At 39.8% G+C, this 18641-nt stretch overlaps 2 protein-coding genes across 10 annotated transcripts in view; both read left to right on the forward strand.

Annotated features, from left to right (window-relative positions):
- Positions 1-14730, forward strand: BIVM (basic, immunoglobulin-like variable motif containing). Of its 5 annotated transcripts, XR_007201890.1 has the most exons (12): positions 1-101; positions 1199-1801; positions 2732-2858; positions 3746-3841; positions 3934-4038; positions 5804-5898; positions 7079-7211; positions 9481-9552; positions 10419-10502; positions 12178-12274; positions 12732-12889; positions 13234-13324. XR_007201890.1 is itself a non-coding variant. In XM_048295923.1 (11 exons), exons 2-11 carry the CDS (start codon positions 1312-1314, stop codon positions 13522-13524), a joined length of 1590 nt encoding a protein of 529 aa, XP_048151880.1. In that variant the 5' UTR covers positions 1-101; positions 1199-1311; the 3' UTR covers positions 13525-14730. The 5 variants fall into 5 exon arrangements, 4 of the variants coding, with proteins under 4 accessions (XP_048151880.1, XP_048151882.1, XP_048151881.1 ...); XM_048295923.1 differs by lacking the exon at positions 12732-12889 and having other exon boundaries at positions 13234-14730; XM_048295925.1 differs by lacking the exon at positions 13234-13324 and having other exon boundaries at positions 12732-13227.
- The window catches only part of ERCC5 (ERCC excision repair 5, endonuclease), a 16515-nt gene continuing 12587 nt past the window's right edge, over positions 14714-18641 (forward strand). Inside the window, exons 1-5 of one of the 5 annotated variants that reach the window (XM_048295919.1) lie at positions 14714-14793; positions 16412-16512; positions 17133-17308; positions 17812-17927; positions 18025-18117. In XM_048295919.1, coding sequence (XP_048151876.1) covers positions 16425-16512; positions 17133-17308; positions 17812-17927; positions 18025-18117 — 473 coding nt within the window. In that variant the 5' untranslated portion in view covers positions 14714-14793; positions 16412-16424. Of the gene's footprint in view, positions 14794-16117; positions 16245-16394; positions 16513-17132; positions 17309-17811; positions 17928-18024; positions 18118-18641 lie in introns of those variants that run through there. The other 4 variants (XM_048295917.1, XM_048295918.1, XM_048295920.1 and 1 more) reach the window with 4 other exon arrangements.

Genomic DNA, 18641 nt, shown 5'->3' on the forward strand with positions numbered 1-18641 from the left:
GGCGCGCAGGTGAGCGCGCGGCTGTGTCTGCTTCCGGCGCGCCCGCGTCCCCGCTCCGCCGCGGCCGGGGAGGCGACGCCGGCGGGCCCCGCTCCGCGCAGGTAACACGGGTCGGGGGCAGCCCCGCCGCCCTCGCTGCCCCCGCCGCCCTCGCCGCCCTCGCCGCCGCCGCCCCTCGCAGGCGCCCAGGAGGGGAGCGAGCCCACGGTCCCGGGGGGCCCCCTTCCCCCAAGCCGCGGCTGTTCACTCTGGAACCGACTGGCGGCAGCGCGGGGGGAGGGGCGGGTGATTGGATGTGTCCCTGCGCTCCGCCGGCGGAACCCGGCCGGCCGTGGGAGGCCAGAGGCGCTCCCGGGGCGCTGCAGGTGCGGGGCAGCGACCCGAAGCCGGTGTCTCAGGAGGCGGCTGTGGAGCGGAATTCCTGCCTCCCTCGCGCCAGGTTCCGATCTGCGGCGCGTGTCTGTAGACGTGCGAGCTGCTGAGATGACAGATAGCACACACGCTGTCAGCTTGCCCTTTAAAAACGATCGTTCAAAGCAAGCCAGCCAGCCGTCTAAATGTGTTTTTGGTAATTCTTAGCTGCCATAAACAAAACCTGCTTTTCTTTCTCACGTCTTGAAGAATAAGAGGCGCATAAAAATAAAAGGGAACCGTTAACAGCTATAGGAGGAAAACACTGGAACAGATTGAGGGTAGTGTTGTCAATTTACAATCGATAGAGGCTATAGTTACTGTAATATTATGCTTGAACTTCACTTGCAGCAGAAGTTTGCAGGATTCAGCAGAATTAAGTGACCTTAAAATGCTGTATGATGATTTATTAATTTGTATAAATTATTCTGTACTCCACATTAGCAGTGTATTGTGACTGTAAGGGATAGAAAAGATCAACCACAACCATGTAAATATGGAAAGCTTGTAATTTTTTTATTTTATTTTTTTATTCGTGTGCTGGTTTATAAGTGTAATTGCTCATTATGTCCTCATCATGATATCACTGCAGTGTATGCTGTTGGCACCTCAAAAATGATAAAAAGTGCTGATTGTGAGGTTCTAGAGATGCTTAGGGAAAGACACCATGTGTGTTGTGGTATTTTGAACGGTATTTCAGCTTTTATTTGCTATGAGTTCAAAGATAAGCCTTGTGTATATTTTATGTCGAATGAGACACCAATACTAACTTACCATTTTCTTTCAGGTACCTCATTGATACCTTGCAGAGGCAATGGAGGCAATGATGAAAACCCTGTTGTAATTAAAACATAAAGAAAAAGTATTCCTAACTGTGCAATACTCTTTTAGTATCATTCAATGCCTACTATTTCAGAAGATGAAAAAGAAAATGGTTCTGGAAATAATGGAAACACTGAAAACAGACCTGGGCAAGAATCCCCAGAAGCTTCTCTTCATGATCCCGTGAAGCCATACTGCATGTCAGATGCCTCCACTGCATCCCTGGTGTCTAGGGAAGATGGGCATTATCCATGGGGATGTCCTGTGACTCATACAAGAGAGAAGTTTTATACCATCTGCTCAGACTATGCTTTTTTAAACAGAGTAACATCTATTTGTAAAAGTCCAAGTGCTTCAGTTAGTGCCTGCCTATCAAGCAGTGCTGCCTTAAATGTTGGAAATAATACGTCTAACTTGCTCAGCGTTCAAACTGGTGCTTCAGAGATAATCTACAGTGAAGATGCTAACTTGGAAAGCCTGCCTGGCAATCTTGGAAAGCTTCCACTGGCATGGGAAATAGACAAATCAGAGTTCAATGGCGTGAACTCAAATCTGAAGAACAAAGCAGGTGAGGTGGTGAAGTTTTGATGTGAAAGGAAAAGGCTTCATGTTTACAGCTTGTCTGTGAAGGGGGTTGGCCAGCACATGTCCCGTGAGGAAGTGCTATAGAAGAGCCTGTACTTCATTTCAAGGAACCTGCTTATCAGGACAGAAGAGAGTGAGAGAGAAGGAGAGAAAGTCGAGTGTAACTGCCAGGGGAAGTGGATCCAAAACAAGGCTGGCTTCTGCTTAACTGTATAGTATTTGGGATGGTTTCTGCTGTTGTGCCCCCAGCCCTCCCCCTGTGTTATTGGTGTGACTTTTTTCTTTTGTTTTAGTAGAACCTAGTACGTTATACCTCTGGATGTATGGCTTCAAAATGGGACAAAAATACTTCTGCTTGAGCACGTGGCCCAACTCTCCATTTTCTGCTGTCACAGTGGCTTATAAAAAGGAAAAGACCTTGGGTGTATATTATTATTAATGGATTTGCATATAAGTTTTCATCAGAAACTGTAGCTGTTTGCAAGGCTGGCAGTGAAAAACAAGCATTTCATTATGTTCCCTGTGTACTTAATGTTAGGAGATGAGAGGTCCATGTTGGTCTGAGAGTCTATTTCTGGGATGGGTGATTTAACGCATTAGAATAATCAGATTGACTTACCTCTCTAAACAGTTGGGCAGGTCATCATTAATTCCATTTATGATCTAAACACCGTGTTGTTTACAGAGCTAATGGCAGCTTTACAAACCTGTTGACAGTTTAGAGCTTTCTCCTGTATTTGAGCTTTCTCCTTTCAATTCATATTTAGTCCCAGTTTACACTGTGTCTCTATTTGAGCTGTGTGCTCAAATAGAGTGTCTCTATTTGAGCTGTATGCTATTACTAAGAGTATTTAGGAAGAAAGCTATGAATGGCAACCTAGGCATCCTTTTGATTCTGAAATTTGTTTTGCAGGCAGCATGAAGAAACAAGGGACAAAGAAAAAATCCGTGGAGAAAAAGAGCAAACAATACAGGGAGTGTCCTCAGCGTTCAGCTCTTGAAGATGTGAAGGAGAGAAAAGTGTTGGACCTTCGGAGATGGTAGTATTTATAAATTGCATTTAAAATTACCCATGTAGTTTCTCAGTAAACACTGTTGCTAGTTACCCGATTTCCAACTTCTTGGTAGTGTCTTTTTAATTTTTTTAGTAGAAAGGGGATATGTTAAGCATACACACTGTCTGATGCATTCTACAAGAAAAATTAGAGCTTCTCTTCCATCTGTTGGAATTCTTAAAATATTTTTCCTTCTAAATTTTCCTTTTACTTTCAGTAAAGGGAAAAACTTATGTGGAGATTCATTTCAAAAAGAAATACAAGTTCAGTAGCATGGTCAGGGAAAAAGTAACCTTAAATGTACCACTGATACGTTTTACTCCCAATTTTAATTGATCAGAATCTGTCGTTTCTATAGGACCATTATTGTAATAATATAGTTCACTGAATTCACTTAGTTTAATGCATCTGTCCAGTTCTTACTTTATGTCTGTGACATCAGAAAGTTGGAGTTAACCTAGGGAATCTCTGACCCAGAATGACGTTCATTAGTAAATTGGTAGAGATGCAGTTTGCCACAAGTTCACATGTTAGAAGAGACTGGAAAAATCCATATGTTATATTAGTACAGAGTTATATTTTCTGACAGTCGTTTGTACAGAACTCCCATGGGGCTGTTAGAAATTTGACTGATTTATATGAAATAGGGTAGTAGCATCTAACAAAGAAATTGGTTAACATAGTTGCTTAATTTTTTTTTTAGGGATAGAGTTGTTTCGGTTTTTTTGTTTGCTTTTTTTTTAATACAGGTGACATAAAAACATTTAATACAATGTGGCACTTTAGTGACATGGCACACAAAAAAGTAGTTGAGGTTTATCATATAAGAGTCAGTAATGTGTTACTAATGTGTTTGGGGTTTTTTGTTTAAGGTATTGTGTTAGCCGACCTCAATACAAGACCTCCTGTGGAATTTCATCCTTAGTGTCTTGCTGGAATTTCTTATATAGTACACTGGGAGCTGGAAGGTAAAGTCACACACAGAGTGCTTTGCTTTGCCTCTAGAACTTCAAAAATATGTTTCTAATTATGATACTTCTTTGTTGTTTTTTTTTTAAAGTTTACCACCCATCACTCAAGAAGAGGCTCTGCATATACTGGGCTTTCAGCCCCCATTTGAGGAGATTAGGTTTGGTCCCTTCACTGGAAATACAACTCTAATGAGGTATGTTTGGTTCTTTTGATGCAGCTAGGAGATAGAACCTTTAAAAATACAGTAGTAGTTCATTTATTTAAAAACAAAGTGGCCGACATGTTAATCCCCTTAAGTTTTAGAATAATGAAGCATACCTGAGTACTCTGACAATGAAACTTCCCAAAGAGTTGTTTGCACTGGCCATTTTATATGGTGTGATGTTGTTACACAGGTCAGGTCAGTGTGAAAGTCTATTTGAATTTTGGTTCAGTTTGTGTAATGGTTGTATAATACTCTAATGAGTCCAGCCTTCTGGTTAGGAAACTTTCTCTTTATACTTGCGTTCCTGTTTTTGAAAATGCATGTTAAATACTTGCTAGTGTCACTGAAACAGCCTGAAAAGACAATTGATACATTATTAGCTTTAAGTAAAATGTAATTTAAGAATTGAAAATGAGATAGTGCTGCACCTTTGCTCTAGTGGAGCTGTCCAGGAACAAAAACATGGGGCTGGAGTCACAGAACACTTTGAAATTTTTTGTCACTTCTTCTCTGCTGTTTCCTAATATTTATAGGTTGGACCTAAATTCTTAGTACTTTTTTTTTTTTTTTGGGGTATTAAATTAATAAGACATTCTAGGATTAAACAGAGCCAAGGAGCGTATTGTACTAGAGTGCTGAACATTTTGACAGGGCTTTGTTGTGTTACACTTTGGTAAGATTAAAAAATTTTGCATTATTCTTGCTTCATGAGTTGCATTTGATTTAGTTAATTTTTTTTAGGGCAATATATAGTGTTTGGCTGATCAGGATGGTGCTGGATATGAAAATGTGGCAGCAGTCTCTTCTGCATCCAGCATACTGGCTGGATTGTTGGAAAGTGTTGTGAAAATTTCCTTACCTGCTTTAGGAAATTCAGATCCAGGATTTGTACCTCTTCAGGAATATGTCAGGGTGTAGCAACTCTTATAGACCAAGCTGATACAATGTTCTGTCTCTTTATGTCAACAGTGTATACAGACAAAAATTTAACTTGTAATTCTTCTTCAATTTCCCCTGTGAGTGTCCTGTGTGTTGCAGAGAAGTTACTCATCTTTTTCTTTTTTTTTTTCCTGCCTGGTCCAGTAATTTTGAAGTACTTGGCAGATTCGAAACAGGATGGCTGAGAGCCAGCCCTATTGCCCAACATAGCTTTGTGATTGAGGTATTATCTTCAAACATGTGAATTTAAATCTTCTAATGTGGAAAAACTGCAGGCCTGTCCTTGCTTAGTGTTGCGGTGAGGAGATGCAGTCTGAGGCTCCTGTAATGCTCAGGCTTTGTGAAGTTTAGGGGAGAGAAACCCAACAGGATAAGCAGAAAGTCTCACTTGAAGGGTCCCTTCTGGTGTCTTAGATTTCATTTATGTACCTTACAAATCACGATTGAAGTTTGGCACCTCAGAATTTGTGTGTCTTTCTAAAGGCTGAGTAATTGAACATTAGAGGTGACTGGACTCAGTACAATAGGACCAACATTTCACATCCAGATTTTTGGTTATTATGGATCTATGTCAAATCTGGAAAAGCAGAATGAAGGAAAAGGCTCTATGTATTTATTTTACTGTCTAGGATATTTAAAGTTTCGTTTGTATTGGGTGCCATAGTCATCTACAATCTAAATACTAGTGAGGTAGGTACTTAGTAGCACACCAAGACTTTTTTTCCTAAACTGTCAAGCATAAGGAAAGTGTGAGGAAATAACATTGTATTTAATAACTCTTGAGTTACTACAGTCTTTAAGCTTATTGTTTCAGATGGTTTAGGCAAATAAATGATCACTTCCATATCAAGGGATGCTCATATGTTCTATATAAACCTCATGGGAAGAACAAGACAGCTGGAGAAACTGGTACGTAGCTAATCCTAAAGCATTCATCTTACAGTGTATAAATTGAAAAATCCTGCAGTGTGTAGCATTTGACAGGACAAAGTCTGTAAGTAGTACTTCCATTCTGAGATAAGGTATTGAATAGCTCCAAGTTGGTTGACTTTTTTGCTTTTACTTTTTCTCTTATCTAGCTAAAATTTTCATTTGTACTTTTATTATGATAAAATACATTCTGTGCTATATATTCTGCTGCCACAGAATTGGAATTTTAAGGTATCCATGAAAACACTGCATTTCCAGTTCTGCATTCGTGTGTGGGAAGATTTGTTTGCTGTCATCCACTGGGAGAGCAAAAAGTATTAGTCCTTACTAAATGTTTTATGCTTTTTAAAAGCCCAGTTTTAAAGATAATGAACTCATCTGTTGTGCTTGACTTTAGCTAACATCTCTCTCTGAAGTTAGGTGATTATTCTCAATTAGCTTATGAAGTTGCATTTTTGTCTACTTTTTAGGCGTGCTATTTAAAAAAATTTTCTTTCATGCACAGTTTACTATCCTTTGGTATAGTCTGGGTAATTACCTTCTAACTGAAGGTTTTTTTATAAGCACAAAACCATGCTGAAAAGTTTTAGAGATTATGAAAATGGAAATATTTTTTTTCTTGGTATCCCACTTGAAAATTGTCGTGTTTCAGTGCCTCTTCTAGTCTTCTCCTGAAACTGAGCACTGTGGTCACATTAAAAACCATTGCATGCCCATATGTGTTCCTGAGACTAGGAAGCTGCAAGAAACTCATGATACCAAAATGTTTGGGTGTTTTCAGTGGTTTCAGCAGTATCATCAATGTGCGCCCCATCTGACTTGGGGCAGTGGGACTACATTCTGTTGCAGCGTGTATTTCCTTGGTTAAGAGATACTTTTGGTTCTTGTAAATTTGATTTTGATCTAAACACAAAGCATACTTTATATTGTGTTTCCCTGGCACAGACTGTGCAGCAGATAGTATTTAATTTCCTGTCTGGTACAAAAGAGTAATAATAAGTTCAAAATCAAAAGTGTACTTTGTGCATGCCTGTCAGGTCATGTCCTCCCATTCAAAAAGCAGTATAACTACTTTGTTGTGAAATAGGTCTTTTTTTCTGCTGAATATGTTACATAGGATCCAAAGCACCCTGGCCTGTAACCTGACCTTTCTTTGTAGCTGCAGGGGCCCTTGCGAAGCTAACACGTGGACTGAAAGACGAATCAATGGCCTATATCTACCATTGCCAAAACCATTATTTTTGCCCAATTGGATTTGAAGCAACCCCAGTAAAAGCTAGTAAAGCCTATAGGTAAGATACTGTGTTTATGCTTATTTTAGTGGAAGACACATACAGAAAAATTTACTTCAAATTGATACCATTTTTCTCCATAAATAACATTTCAGTTTGTGTCATATAGGCATTTGTCTGAGCTAGAAAAACACTACAGTGTGATTTGAAAGGACTGATTTAAAATGAAACATAACTAAACAGACTACACTGAGAGAACTTAAAAGAGAAACTGTAAGTGGTATTAAGAAATTGTTTGTTTAAAGGCCTTTTAGCCAGATGGAGAGAAGGTGGTTATTTTATTGAAGGACAAGTGAAAGTAACTAATCTGAAAAATAAAAACGTGTGGGCTGAAAAAAGGCCAGGTGGGGTTTTTTTAAGGCTAAACAATAAAAAGCTAAGTAATTATGGGGAGAGTCTGTTTCTAGAGAACTTGGAAGGGAAAACAAAAGAAATGTGTGTATGTTGCAATTTTCCTTTATAAACTAGAAGCAAAAAGTCTACAGTGATATTAATCCCTCATGAGGTGAATGTGATGAAATTTACACTTAGAAACCAGTGCTTGTGTGTGGCAAGAGCAGGGGTTGTGTGGGTATTGCAGGATGGTGATTATGTACTTTTTTTGCATTAATGTTGACTAATAATGGTGATGGTAAACTCCAGCTACTGGAGTGTAAGGCATAGAAAAGTAAAGATATCTGAATAATTTGTTACCAGGAATTGGCAGGGGATAGGGGAAGAAAAGCTAGGAGAGAACTTTGGACTTTGACAGTAGGTTTGGCTTTTTTAAACAATGCTTGACATGCTGGACTACTTCTATAAGCTTAATATGCCAATTTTAGAATAAAAATACAGTTACCTGTATCATAATTTCAGATTTGTCAGGGTGAGGCTACTAGGATAATATAATGCAATAGTAGATACAGTTTTGAATTAAATACTGGTTTTAAAAAGGATAATAGCATTAATAGTCATACTGAGTTTAGGGGGAGTCTTGCATTAAACGCACAAATTTTAACTTTGAAAATATTAATTCTTGAGATGATATGTGTTAGCTTTTGTAAGGTATTTACGTTGCTGCTCGATGTAGAGTGCTAAACGTAGTAGAGTACTCTATGCACTCTCTTGTGGAGAGTAGTTTGTTTTATCTCATTCACTGAATCATATTAAGCTGTTTTTCCTCTCTCGAAGTAGTTGCAAACATGGTATGTATTAAAGGATTCTGTTGGACTTTCTCAAGGTTCAACCATTGGTCTGTATTTATGAGCATTATCATAGAGCATAAGTAGTCAATCCCCGAGGAAATTAGCAGATACCAATAGTGGGGAACGTCAAACAATGAAAAGCATAGGCCACTCGTATAAAGTGAACTGGCTATTTGCTTGCTGAGCAGTCTGAGTTTGGCTGTGTTGAAGAGGTAGGGTCACGTCAAGGAATGGAGAATGCTAGCTCTACTTTTGGAGTTCAAAATGGTCATTGATTGGAGGTGATAAAGCATAATCATCTGAATCTAATTTGTCCCCAGTGTGAGGCTTATGATAGGGTTAATGAAAGCTTTTAATATATGAACAAAAGGATACAGTTTCTTATTGAAACGAGTTCACTGACTTGCCAGGTTTGTGAGGAGAGTGTAAGAAATATGCCCCAGATAGAAATCCAACACATTAGCCTACTTGAATTTACCGAAATGTTAATCACGCACTTACTCAATCAATTAGTAAGAATCTGCCCTGGAAGACCAAAATTAAAAAAAAAAAGTTCACTAGGTCAAAAATGCAATCTGAGAAATAGTATGGTCCAGTGTGTGGAAATGTAACATGCCTGATAATTAATTTAAATTTATATTGTTTAGTAATGAGTCAGAACAACACTTTCATTCTTTACCCATGGCTGAAATGGATTCTTAGTCACTAGTGATGTTATTTTTAAGTCAATATTAGCTTTTTTTCTTAACAACAGTTCTCTTCTAACAATGAAACATGAAATAACAACTTCAAGGAGCTTTTATAGCCTTACTTTAGGCTGGAGGTCAGACCAGGTGAGCATCCTGTTTTCTTTGTATTTTCTGACTCTGCTGAGGAAAAAAAAAGTTTTGTTGCAGAAGCACTACCCATAGATCCTGGAGCAGTTCTTGTTTACCAGTTTTTGCACTCTAGTTACAAAGGAAAGTTTTTATTTAAAAATCAAGCTAATAAACATTTTAGGTCCCAAAAGGAGTGGGTAGGTAGGTTGCTAGGCTGAGCTTAGAGACAGTTCTTAGGTCACCCACAGACTTCCTGTATGATCTTAGGTTGCTGGATTTGGACTCGGGAGACCTGGGTTCAGTTCCCAGTTCAACCACAGACTTCCAGTGTGACTTTAGGTAAGTCAATTAATCTATCCTGTGTCTTGGTTTCCCATCTTTGCACTGATGGAATACATTGTTATTTTACAGGGAATTTTTTTTAAGTAAACAAATTGTTCCAGGAAATAAGGCCATATGTTGTCTAATACCATAGGCAGAAAAGTCTCAGGTTTTGTCACAGTTGACATTGATGCAGTTTTTCATAAGATAATTATACACAGGAAGTCACAGAGCATTTCTGTGTGTCTCATCAGTCTGTCCTAATACCTGTCACAAATTTTCCCTGACAAGGTTACCGCAAGCTTTGAGCTTCTTGGAAGTTGATTGCAAACTAGGATTAGTTCAAAGGTTTGGATCTTTAATATCTGGTATTGGATGCTTAGAAGGAAGCATTTGAAGTTGCCAGTTTTTGTTCTTACAGGTTACCCTACAACTCTTAGTAACAACTGCCAGCCAAGGTATAGGTTAAAAATAGTGGAAAGAACTCTTTCATGACTGCTAGGCATCACAGATGGGGAGGAAGCTGTTTGTACCACATTTATGTGGCTTTCCACAACTCTTATTTCTGTTGTTTCCTATATATTTATATTTACATTGTGTACCAGACTGTCTTTCATCCAAGTAAAACTGCTTTTAGTGAAAATCTGTCTTCCTTCCAATTAATGTGCAATAGCATCCCCAAGGTTTGCTTTCAGGCCTTGTGGAACAAAAGGTTCCCTGTATGCAATTGTGAGCACTATAGCACAGGAGCTGGTTTTTAGTTTGGCTGAGGAAACAATTTTAAATGTTAAAAAATCCTAAAAAGGACAACAGACTGTTAATATCTCTTTTTCTTTTTAGTATGCACAATAAATCTTACTAGGATTGTATCTTCTGTTGAACAGAGGTCGTGTCTTGCAGCAAGAAGTAGAATATTGGATCTTAATTGGAGAGCCGAGCCGAAAGCATCCAACAATACACTGTAAAAGGTATGTTACTTGGTAAGAATGCAGCAGCTTCCACTGCACCTTTCCCAAAACTTGGCACTTCAAAACAAACCACACTAACAGCGCTGAGGGCTGAACTCTGCCTCACCAACACAGGCTCTCTGTGACCCAATGTTTTCTTTCAAATCAGTTTGGAGTTCTCTACTCAGAGTCACCGAGGGACTTTTTAGTTCTTTTTAATGACTATATACATGTGTATATATGTATGTATCTGACATAAACAGATGCTGCTTTAGTGAGAGGCTTTGTGTTTTGACCTCAAGGCTGGCTCTGCAGTTTTGTATCACCTGTCAGAACATATGTGGGCTCCTGAAAGCCAAAGCCCGTATCTTTTGTTTGAGTGTGACACAGCTCACGTTAGTCAGGAGGAAAAGGCACCTCAGCCATCTACGGTCGTGCCAGTTGTGGCTTAAAGACTGCATGGCCCTTTGAGGAGTTTACGGTGGAGCTGAGGACATCCACAGGCTGTGTCTGGGCTATGCACAGGATATTGTGTTGCTGCTGACATCTAGCTCAGGTACAGGTACAGCCTGTACTTTGTTGTTTTATTTGCTTATCTGTGCATTTAAACAGTACATTTATGATGAGGTTTGACTCATACAAAGTTGATGTCTAAACTACACATACAGACTAGGAGAGCTAGAGGATGCTATGTAGAAATATCATGGCTTAGTTATATTTAATTTTTTTTTGTCAGTGATGTGACAACTGCAAATACCTGGGTATTTTGGACTACAAGATTAAGTGCAACAAAATTAAAAGCACATTATGCATGTGGTTACTGAGAAATGGCATACTGTAGATCCCAAAGGGAGAACTTTGTCCTGTGGTATATTAGCTACAAATGGCACAGGAAAAGGTTTCTGAATATATAATAAAACCCTTTGTAATACTAATTTTGATTGTGGAGACATTCTTCCTCCTGCTGCACTCCTAATGAGAGCTGGCAGAGAGAGTTCTATGCATAAGGAAAGAGGGCAAAGGTTGGAGTAGTAATGCATTTTCTGAACTTGGAGGGTGGTGTTAGAGAGAAACAAGTAGTTAGACACTGATAGAAATAAAAAGGTGATGTGCAGGTTTAAAGGGGTCTGGAATATGAAAGTACTTGTTTCAGTTGGGCTGGAAGGAATTATGAATCTTTGAAAAGCTGAATGAATGGGGAGTGATTGAATTGATAGTTTAGAATTAAATAAAATGGAGGAGTTAGTTATGATGAGAGCTGTCTGGTAAAAGCACATTTAGTGTGCGAAAAAAACCAAGGAATTGAACAAAATAATACAAAAGGGTAGGTGAGGTTTAAATAAAGAAAAGGCTAATGTTTCTCCTTGTCTAAACCACACTTTGTTTCTTTCTTTCCCAAACTGATGAATTGGTAAGCGTAAGGAATGTAACTAATGACTCATGGTGCTCTTACTTTGGAAGGCGTTTCCCAAGAGCAGGAATAATTACTGTGAATGCTTTGATTAAAAGTGACACTTTTATATCTAGCTTGATGTCTCTTAATATTGAGGCTTTCATAACTTCACACATTCATTTATCTTTAAATCACTGGTAAGACTATTTAAAGCTACAGATCTGTATTTGCGTGCATGTGTATGTGAGTCTTTCTGCTGCTGAGGTTTTATGTCAGCTGAGTAGTAATGATTTTATTCTGTAGGTGGACAGATATTGTCACTGACCTAAACACTCAAAATCCAGAATATCTAGATATTCGACACCTGGAGAGAGGATTGCAACATCGAAAAACAAAGAAGGTAAGGTAAACTCACTGAGATGGGAGGAAACTCATGGTAGGTTTTTGCAAACTTACTCATACTTTAGCAGTGTAAGATAACTTCACTGAAGAAATTTGTTCTGTTATGAAGTGCTGCTGAAGACAAAAGTATAATGTGAGTTCTTGCATAACAAAGTCATTTAGATTTACTTGCTGGACAAGATATAAAACATCAGTAGCTTGGTATATGCTAGGATGAACCACAATATCTGTGTATACAGAATGTATTTGGTCACAGTATTTAACTTTGTTGCTTTAAAATGTAGCTGCAGCAAGTATAGAAATGTTCTGCGGACAAATTACAGACCATTTGGGGTGTGACCTTCTAATGACATTTTAGTGGGAAAGAAGTACAATCAAGTAGGATTGGGCATAAAAGAATGCGTGTCTCCCTTGTGTGGAGTTACTGTCAATGCATGTGGCTTTCTTTCCTATAGATAGGGCTGTATCTCATGGGTGGAGGATGTATTTGTGATTTGAAGATGGAAAGTCTGTGAGAAATAATAGACTGAAGAGATTATTTCAGGTGTGAAGACCCTGTGGAAGACTGTGTCAGCAAGATCAGGATGGACCAGAACAGATTATTTCTGAGAAGGTAGCTAGAAAGTAAAAAAAGACTAGCAGAAGATAAGAAGATACTGGCCCATGAAAGATAAAATAGGTAGCTTAAAAAGATCAAAAAGGTGAAAAAGAAAGCAGTAATTGAATCTGGGAAACAATCAGAACTGATTGATGCAAGTTGTATATTTGTGTATATGGGATTGTGTTGTTTTGTTGTTTGTTGTTTTTTTTCCTGGTTTGTGTATTGTGTCACTTTTTGTTTGTTTTCTTTTTGAAAGTATTGTGTTACTTGCCAAAATGTTGATATCAAATATCTATGTATGTTAGAAATGTGCCTGTAGTGTGCATTTAACAAAGAACCTTTTTTACTTCGATTAGGTTGGAGGAAATCTTCATTGCATCATTGCCTTTCAGAGACTTAACTGGCAAAGATTTGGTCCTTGGAATTTTCCATTTGGCAATGTTAGACAGAATAAACAATCCCAAACACAAGGACAAGGAATTTCCAAATCTGAGAGTGAAGACAATATATCTAAGAAACAACATGGACGACTGGGTCGATCTTTCAGTGCTAGCTTTCATCAAGAATCCATGTGGAAGAAATCTAATCTTCGGGAGAGGAGGAACAGTGGGTATCAGAGTTATAATGATTATGATGGAAATGATTAAAATTAACTTTAGATGATAGAGTTGATATATTAAAGTTAGTTTTAATCAAAACTTATTAGGGATTTATTAGTCCTAGAACACATAAGAATAGAAATTATGGTATAAGATACAGCTTCATAATTATTAAATAAATACATTGATGTGGTTGCAATGGACGAGATCTGATGTATAAAGTGACAAATAAGCACAGATTGTTGTAATTTTGCAAAGGTGAATATGATAGCAAATCTATCATTCTTTTGAAATAATTGTACTATGTCCTGATCTGTGAAAACAAAAGAACAGATTGAAATCAGTCAATGTAATAAACAGACTTCATTGAAAATATTTATTGTTCAAAAGCATGAAAAATTATGGTATGACTTTATAAAAAAGGGTTATTCTGCAAATGGTGTAAGGATAAAAGTAAACATTGCCTTTGTTTCTATCACTTCATTTTAGTAAGGCTGCCCATATCCAGTGCAAATGAAAAAAAAAATCACATTTGTTAGAAAACTTGTTGGATTTACAAAGAGAACGTACATTCTCCATTTAATTCCCACTAGACTTCTGTCAGTTGGATAATCATATCTTGTCAAGAAGGTCTCCGTTTCTTTTCCCTTATCTGGTTGCCTGTTTTTGACTCTGAGGAATCACCTGTTCGAGGATGGAACTTCTCTATTACTTTTGCTCTGTGGGTAGAGTGGCTGAATTCTTACCCTGGAGCCTCCTGAGAGCACGGACTCACTTAACACAAGCTTATGAAATTCGGTATTAAAAAGCTGCATTTACCATTAGCCAAGTGAGCTAGCTGAACACTGTGTTCTGTTGGCAGTTCTTTTCCTTGTTCAGTCTTAAAACCTCTGTCCTTTCTCTGCTGCTCTTTTCATTTTGTGTGAAGGGGATGCAAGTGCTGAAAGCTGCTGGCAGCCCCGATGATATACCTCTCAGCCAGAACAATTCAAGCTTTTTCAGGTGTCCCAGGTGAAGTCTTTTTTTTTTTTCTTTTTTTTTTTCTTTCCCTGGTTAATCTAGTTGTTTGCCCAAACACATCTCAACAGTTGTATTGTTCTGTGTACAAATGTTCATACCTGCTCAAGGATTAATTTTTTGACATAAAAAGATTTGTCATGGAATGCAGGGGTTTTGTAGGTTGCTGCTTTTGTTAACCAAAAATGGGAGACTTTTAGACTTTTGTTCATTCAATAAAATTTGTTTTCTATCTTGTTTGCTTTTCATTTTTCATGGAAATGATGGCCCTGCATTTAGTGAAGGTCTTCAGCAAAGTAGGTAAGTGACTGATCAGAGTTGCAACTGCTACTTAGCAAAGTAGGTAGGATCTCTTGGGTCATGAAGAGTGGTGCTCTGTGCAGCCCCTGGGACTATTAATGTTTAATTTCTCGAAGTCTGCCAGCCTCATGACTGAACAAAACCCATAGGTTTTGAAACTTTATTTTCCAGATCAACTGTTTTCAGACCCTGTTTTTGCAGGCTGAGGTTGGGCTGAGGACTCAGCTTTATTTAGAGTACTTAAGCTGTGTTCTTCAGGGGATTTAGAACTTAACATAGCCAGAGTTACATGTGTCTCTCATAACTTTTGCTTAATAGTGATAGTTGCACTGAGAAACAGGGTCTCTCCTCTGATGGTAGCTGGCTGCTCTGCTTAAGTAGGTTGTGATGAAATTCTGGCTGTACAGTTATTTTGCTCTTGGGTTGGAGACTATCACACTTCATCCACGGAGTACGTAGTACGGATTCTTCAGCACTAGCAGGAGCCAGGTGCGTGTCCTTGGGGTTGTGCTGCAGGGAGCTTTCCCTAGGGATTCCCAGGTCGTGGGGTGCATGCAGTGAGGGGCACTGGGGCTATGGTTGGGCCAGAACAAAGAGAGCACAGGCTGCAGGGGCAGTCATGTTCGGGGGTGGAAAACATAGGACTGCTTTTGTTCTGCATTGTGGGCTTTTGTCCTGGGACAGGAGACTTTTTTCATTCTCCAGCCAGAGAATGGTGATAGAGCCGGTAAAGGGTCTAGAGCACACATCCTATGAGGAGCGGCTGAGGGAGCTGGGGTTGTTTAGGCTGGAGAAGAGGAGGCTCAGGAGTGACCTTATCGCTCTCTACAACCGCCTGACAGGAGGGTGTAGCCAGGTGGGGGTCGGCCTCTTCTCCCAGGTAAAAAGTGACAGGATGAGAGGAGATCAAGCTCCACCAGGCGAGGTTTAGGCTGGACATAAGGGAATTTCTTCACAGAAAGGGTGATTAGATATTGGAAGGGACTGCCCAGGGAGGGGGTGCAGTCACCGTCCCTGGAGTGTTTAAGGAAAAACTGGACGTGGGACTTAGATCATGGTCTAGTTGACAAAGCGACGTTCGGTCACAGGTTGGACTCGATGATCTTAGAGAGATCTTTTCCAACATAATTGATTATGTTATTCTCTGCTGTTTGGCGCTAGGCTCTCCTTCGGGCAGCCGAGGAGCCCACCGGCCTCAGGAAGCGCGGTGCTCCCGAAGCTGGAGAACGGGCGCTGGGAGCCGCCCGGCCCCGGTGTGCGGGGCGGGCTGTGGGCGGCCGCTCCCGGGCCGGGCCCCGCGTCGGCTCCGCCCCGCGCACGGCGGCTCCCGGCGGCCCGCGGGGCTGCGCCGGATGGGGCCTGCGCTCGGGGCGCGGAGAGGCCGCGGATGGTGGGGTCTCCTTTCCGCGTCCCTTCCGCGTCCCTGCGCCAGGATCTGCTCCCCGCCGCAGGTCCGGGACCGCGACCCCCGCCTGTTCCTGCCCCTGGCCCTGCCCCTGGCTATCCCAGCCCGAGCAGCTGCCTCGTTATTTCTGTTTGAATTAATGAAGCAGTCGCGGGCCGTGTAGTCTTTGGGCTATTCCTTCTTTTGTGCCTCATAGGTTTTCTCTCAAAGCAGCTAAGAAAGGACAATGGGAGTTCAAGGACTTTGGAAGCTGCTCGAATGCACCGGGAGACCCATAAACCCAGAAACACTGGAAGGGAAAATTCTTGCTGTTGGTATCCTTTAAAAGTAAAGCTGGGGAACCGATGTTGCAAGGGAGATTATTTTAACTATTTCCCTTATTTAAAAGTGATTATCTTTTTATTATTTTTATTACCTTTAAATTGCCAACGTTCTGGTAAGTGGGCGTTTTACTTCATAATATGTGAAATACTAAGCTCTTTTATTTTCATCTTTTAAAAAATAAGACTTTTTTTAACAGGTTCATTATACAAGCGTTGGACTATAGAATTTTGCACTTTATAAATAAATGTGCTGCTCTCAGTAGGACTACAAGATGAAAAAGTTTTATACTTAACACATCAGCTTTCCTATCCTGTATTCTTGGTTAAATTCTGGAAAGACGTGTAAGGAAGTTACCCTTCATTTACCTGTAAAAATAACTGGGGAGGTATTTGCTGCACTTTTGCTTCCACTGTGCTTTTTGTGCAGGGAAATAGGGGCAATGATTTGTTCTTTTTCTAAGTTCATAGCTATTTGGATAATCTCGGTTTTGATAAGACAAGCCCGGAGCCGTGGGCAAAAGCCACTCAGTCAAATCTGTGCACTTTATAGGAAATCCCAATGTGGAATATGTGTAAGAGAACACATTTTTTCCTCTCAGTGGTTCTTTAAGATATCAGTATTTGGTTGAACCAAGCAATAAAGGGAGCCAGAGATCGTAGCGGTATTTCTGTACGGAATGCTCACCTCCTCACTCTGTTCCATCGACTCTGCAAGTTACTGTTTTTCCGGATTCGACCTGTCTTTGTTTTTGATGGAGAAGCACCTCTTCTGAAGAGACAAACCTTGGTAAGTACCTTTTTGAGTCACTGCAATACAAAAGAGGATGTAGGTCTGCTGATAGTAAGTAGCCATTTTCAATGTCCTTCCTGTTGTTCTGCTTATGCTTCTGAGCTGTGGGGATGGAGGATTGAAGTCCACTGCTGCGGAGGTGTCCTTTGCAGTTCCAGCCTGGGTTAGCTCTTGGAAGATGCAGCAGCTCTCTTTTGATACAGGCAGGTTTGATTTGCATAGGAGCCAAGTTGCAGAGAAATAGATGATGATGCAAGCCTGGCTTGTGCTCCGGAATGGACCTGAACTCAGCTCTGCAGACGCTTGTACCCAGAAGCTGAAAGCTATTCCTGAGTCCCACAGAGGAAACAGACATAGAAGTTCTGAAGGCTCTGTCCCCCTTGGTGTAGGATGAGTTAGGAGTAGCTCCTAGGCTCAGCACACAGAATTTTAACAGGGTTCACTGGATGTGCATCTTCAGCATCCAGCAAAATATTGTTGGTGTAATCTTATTTTCATAGGCTAAGCGAAGACAAAGAAAGGAAATTGCCATCAATGATTCCAGGAAAACTACAGAGAAACTCTTGAAAACACTTTTGAAGAGACACGTTATCAAAACTGCTCTTACAGGCAAAAGGCAAGAATAAAAATTATTTTTCCCTTGTTTATAAGTGATAGTAAGTCTTTTTGATGTTGTTAACTGCTGTTTTGTTTTTTTCTTTTTTTTCCCTAAGCAATGAAGCTTTTCCCAGTATTACACAAGTTCGAAGAGAAGGAATTGATGATATGTATGTATTGCCTGCTTTAGAGAATGAAGAGAAGAACAGGTAGGTAGAATTAAGAAAAATAGATTAAATGGCTTTTAATAAACTTGGATAAAAGTATAAACCATATTTTTTGATGCAGATGAAAGGCCTTTGACCTATGAGACACTGTAATATATATATAAAGTATATTTCTTTAATTTATATTTTATTTCAGTTTCTTTTTGGATACAGAAGCCTTCTAGTTATTTATGGGAAAGTAACAGAAGAGGCTTTCAGCCCACAGATTAAATTTCTACACTGGATTCATGTATAAGGATGAAAGTTCTACCTCAGTCTCTGTGGCCATGTCCATACAACTAAATGGGACTGACTGATTGTTCAAGCTTGGGTGGCTGCTGCCTGTGTGGCAGCTTGATTCTGTTTTGTGTTGACATGTTCAGCAGAGGCAGGCTTTGTCTGTACTTGTCACACCTGTGACATCTTCTTAAATAACACCCAGTGAGAACGTGAAGCTGCCCTGTGGGTCACTCTTTGCGCATCTGTGCTTTTATAAACTTCAAATGCTGACCAATTAAGAATTGTGT

The sequence above is a fragment of the Corvus hawaiiensis genome, chromosome 2 (assembly GCF_020740725.1).
Source record: "Corvus hawaiiensis isolate bCorHaw1 chromosome 2, bCorHaw1.pri.cur, whole genome shotgun sequence".
Lineage (NCBI taxonomy): Eukaryota > Metazoa > Chordata > Aves > Passeriformes > Corvidae > Corvus > Corvus hawaiiensis.

What these genes read in the sequence shown, in the direction of transcription:
- BIVM (XM_048295923.1), top strand. Translation starts at nt 1,312, where the DNA reads ATGCCTACTATTTCAGAAGATGAAAAAGAAAATGGTTCTGGAAATAAT. An exon ending in GTGTTGGACCTTCGGAGATG is followed by an intron (nt 2,859 to 3,745) that starts GTAGTATTTATA and finishes TTTTTGTTTAAG; the next exon opens with GTATTGTGTTAGCCGACCTC. An exon ending in AGTACACTGGGAGCTGGAAG is followed by an intron (nt 3,842 to 3,933) that starts GTAAAGTCACAC and finishes TTTTTTTTAAAG; the next exon opens with TTTACCACCCATCACTCAAG.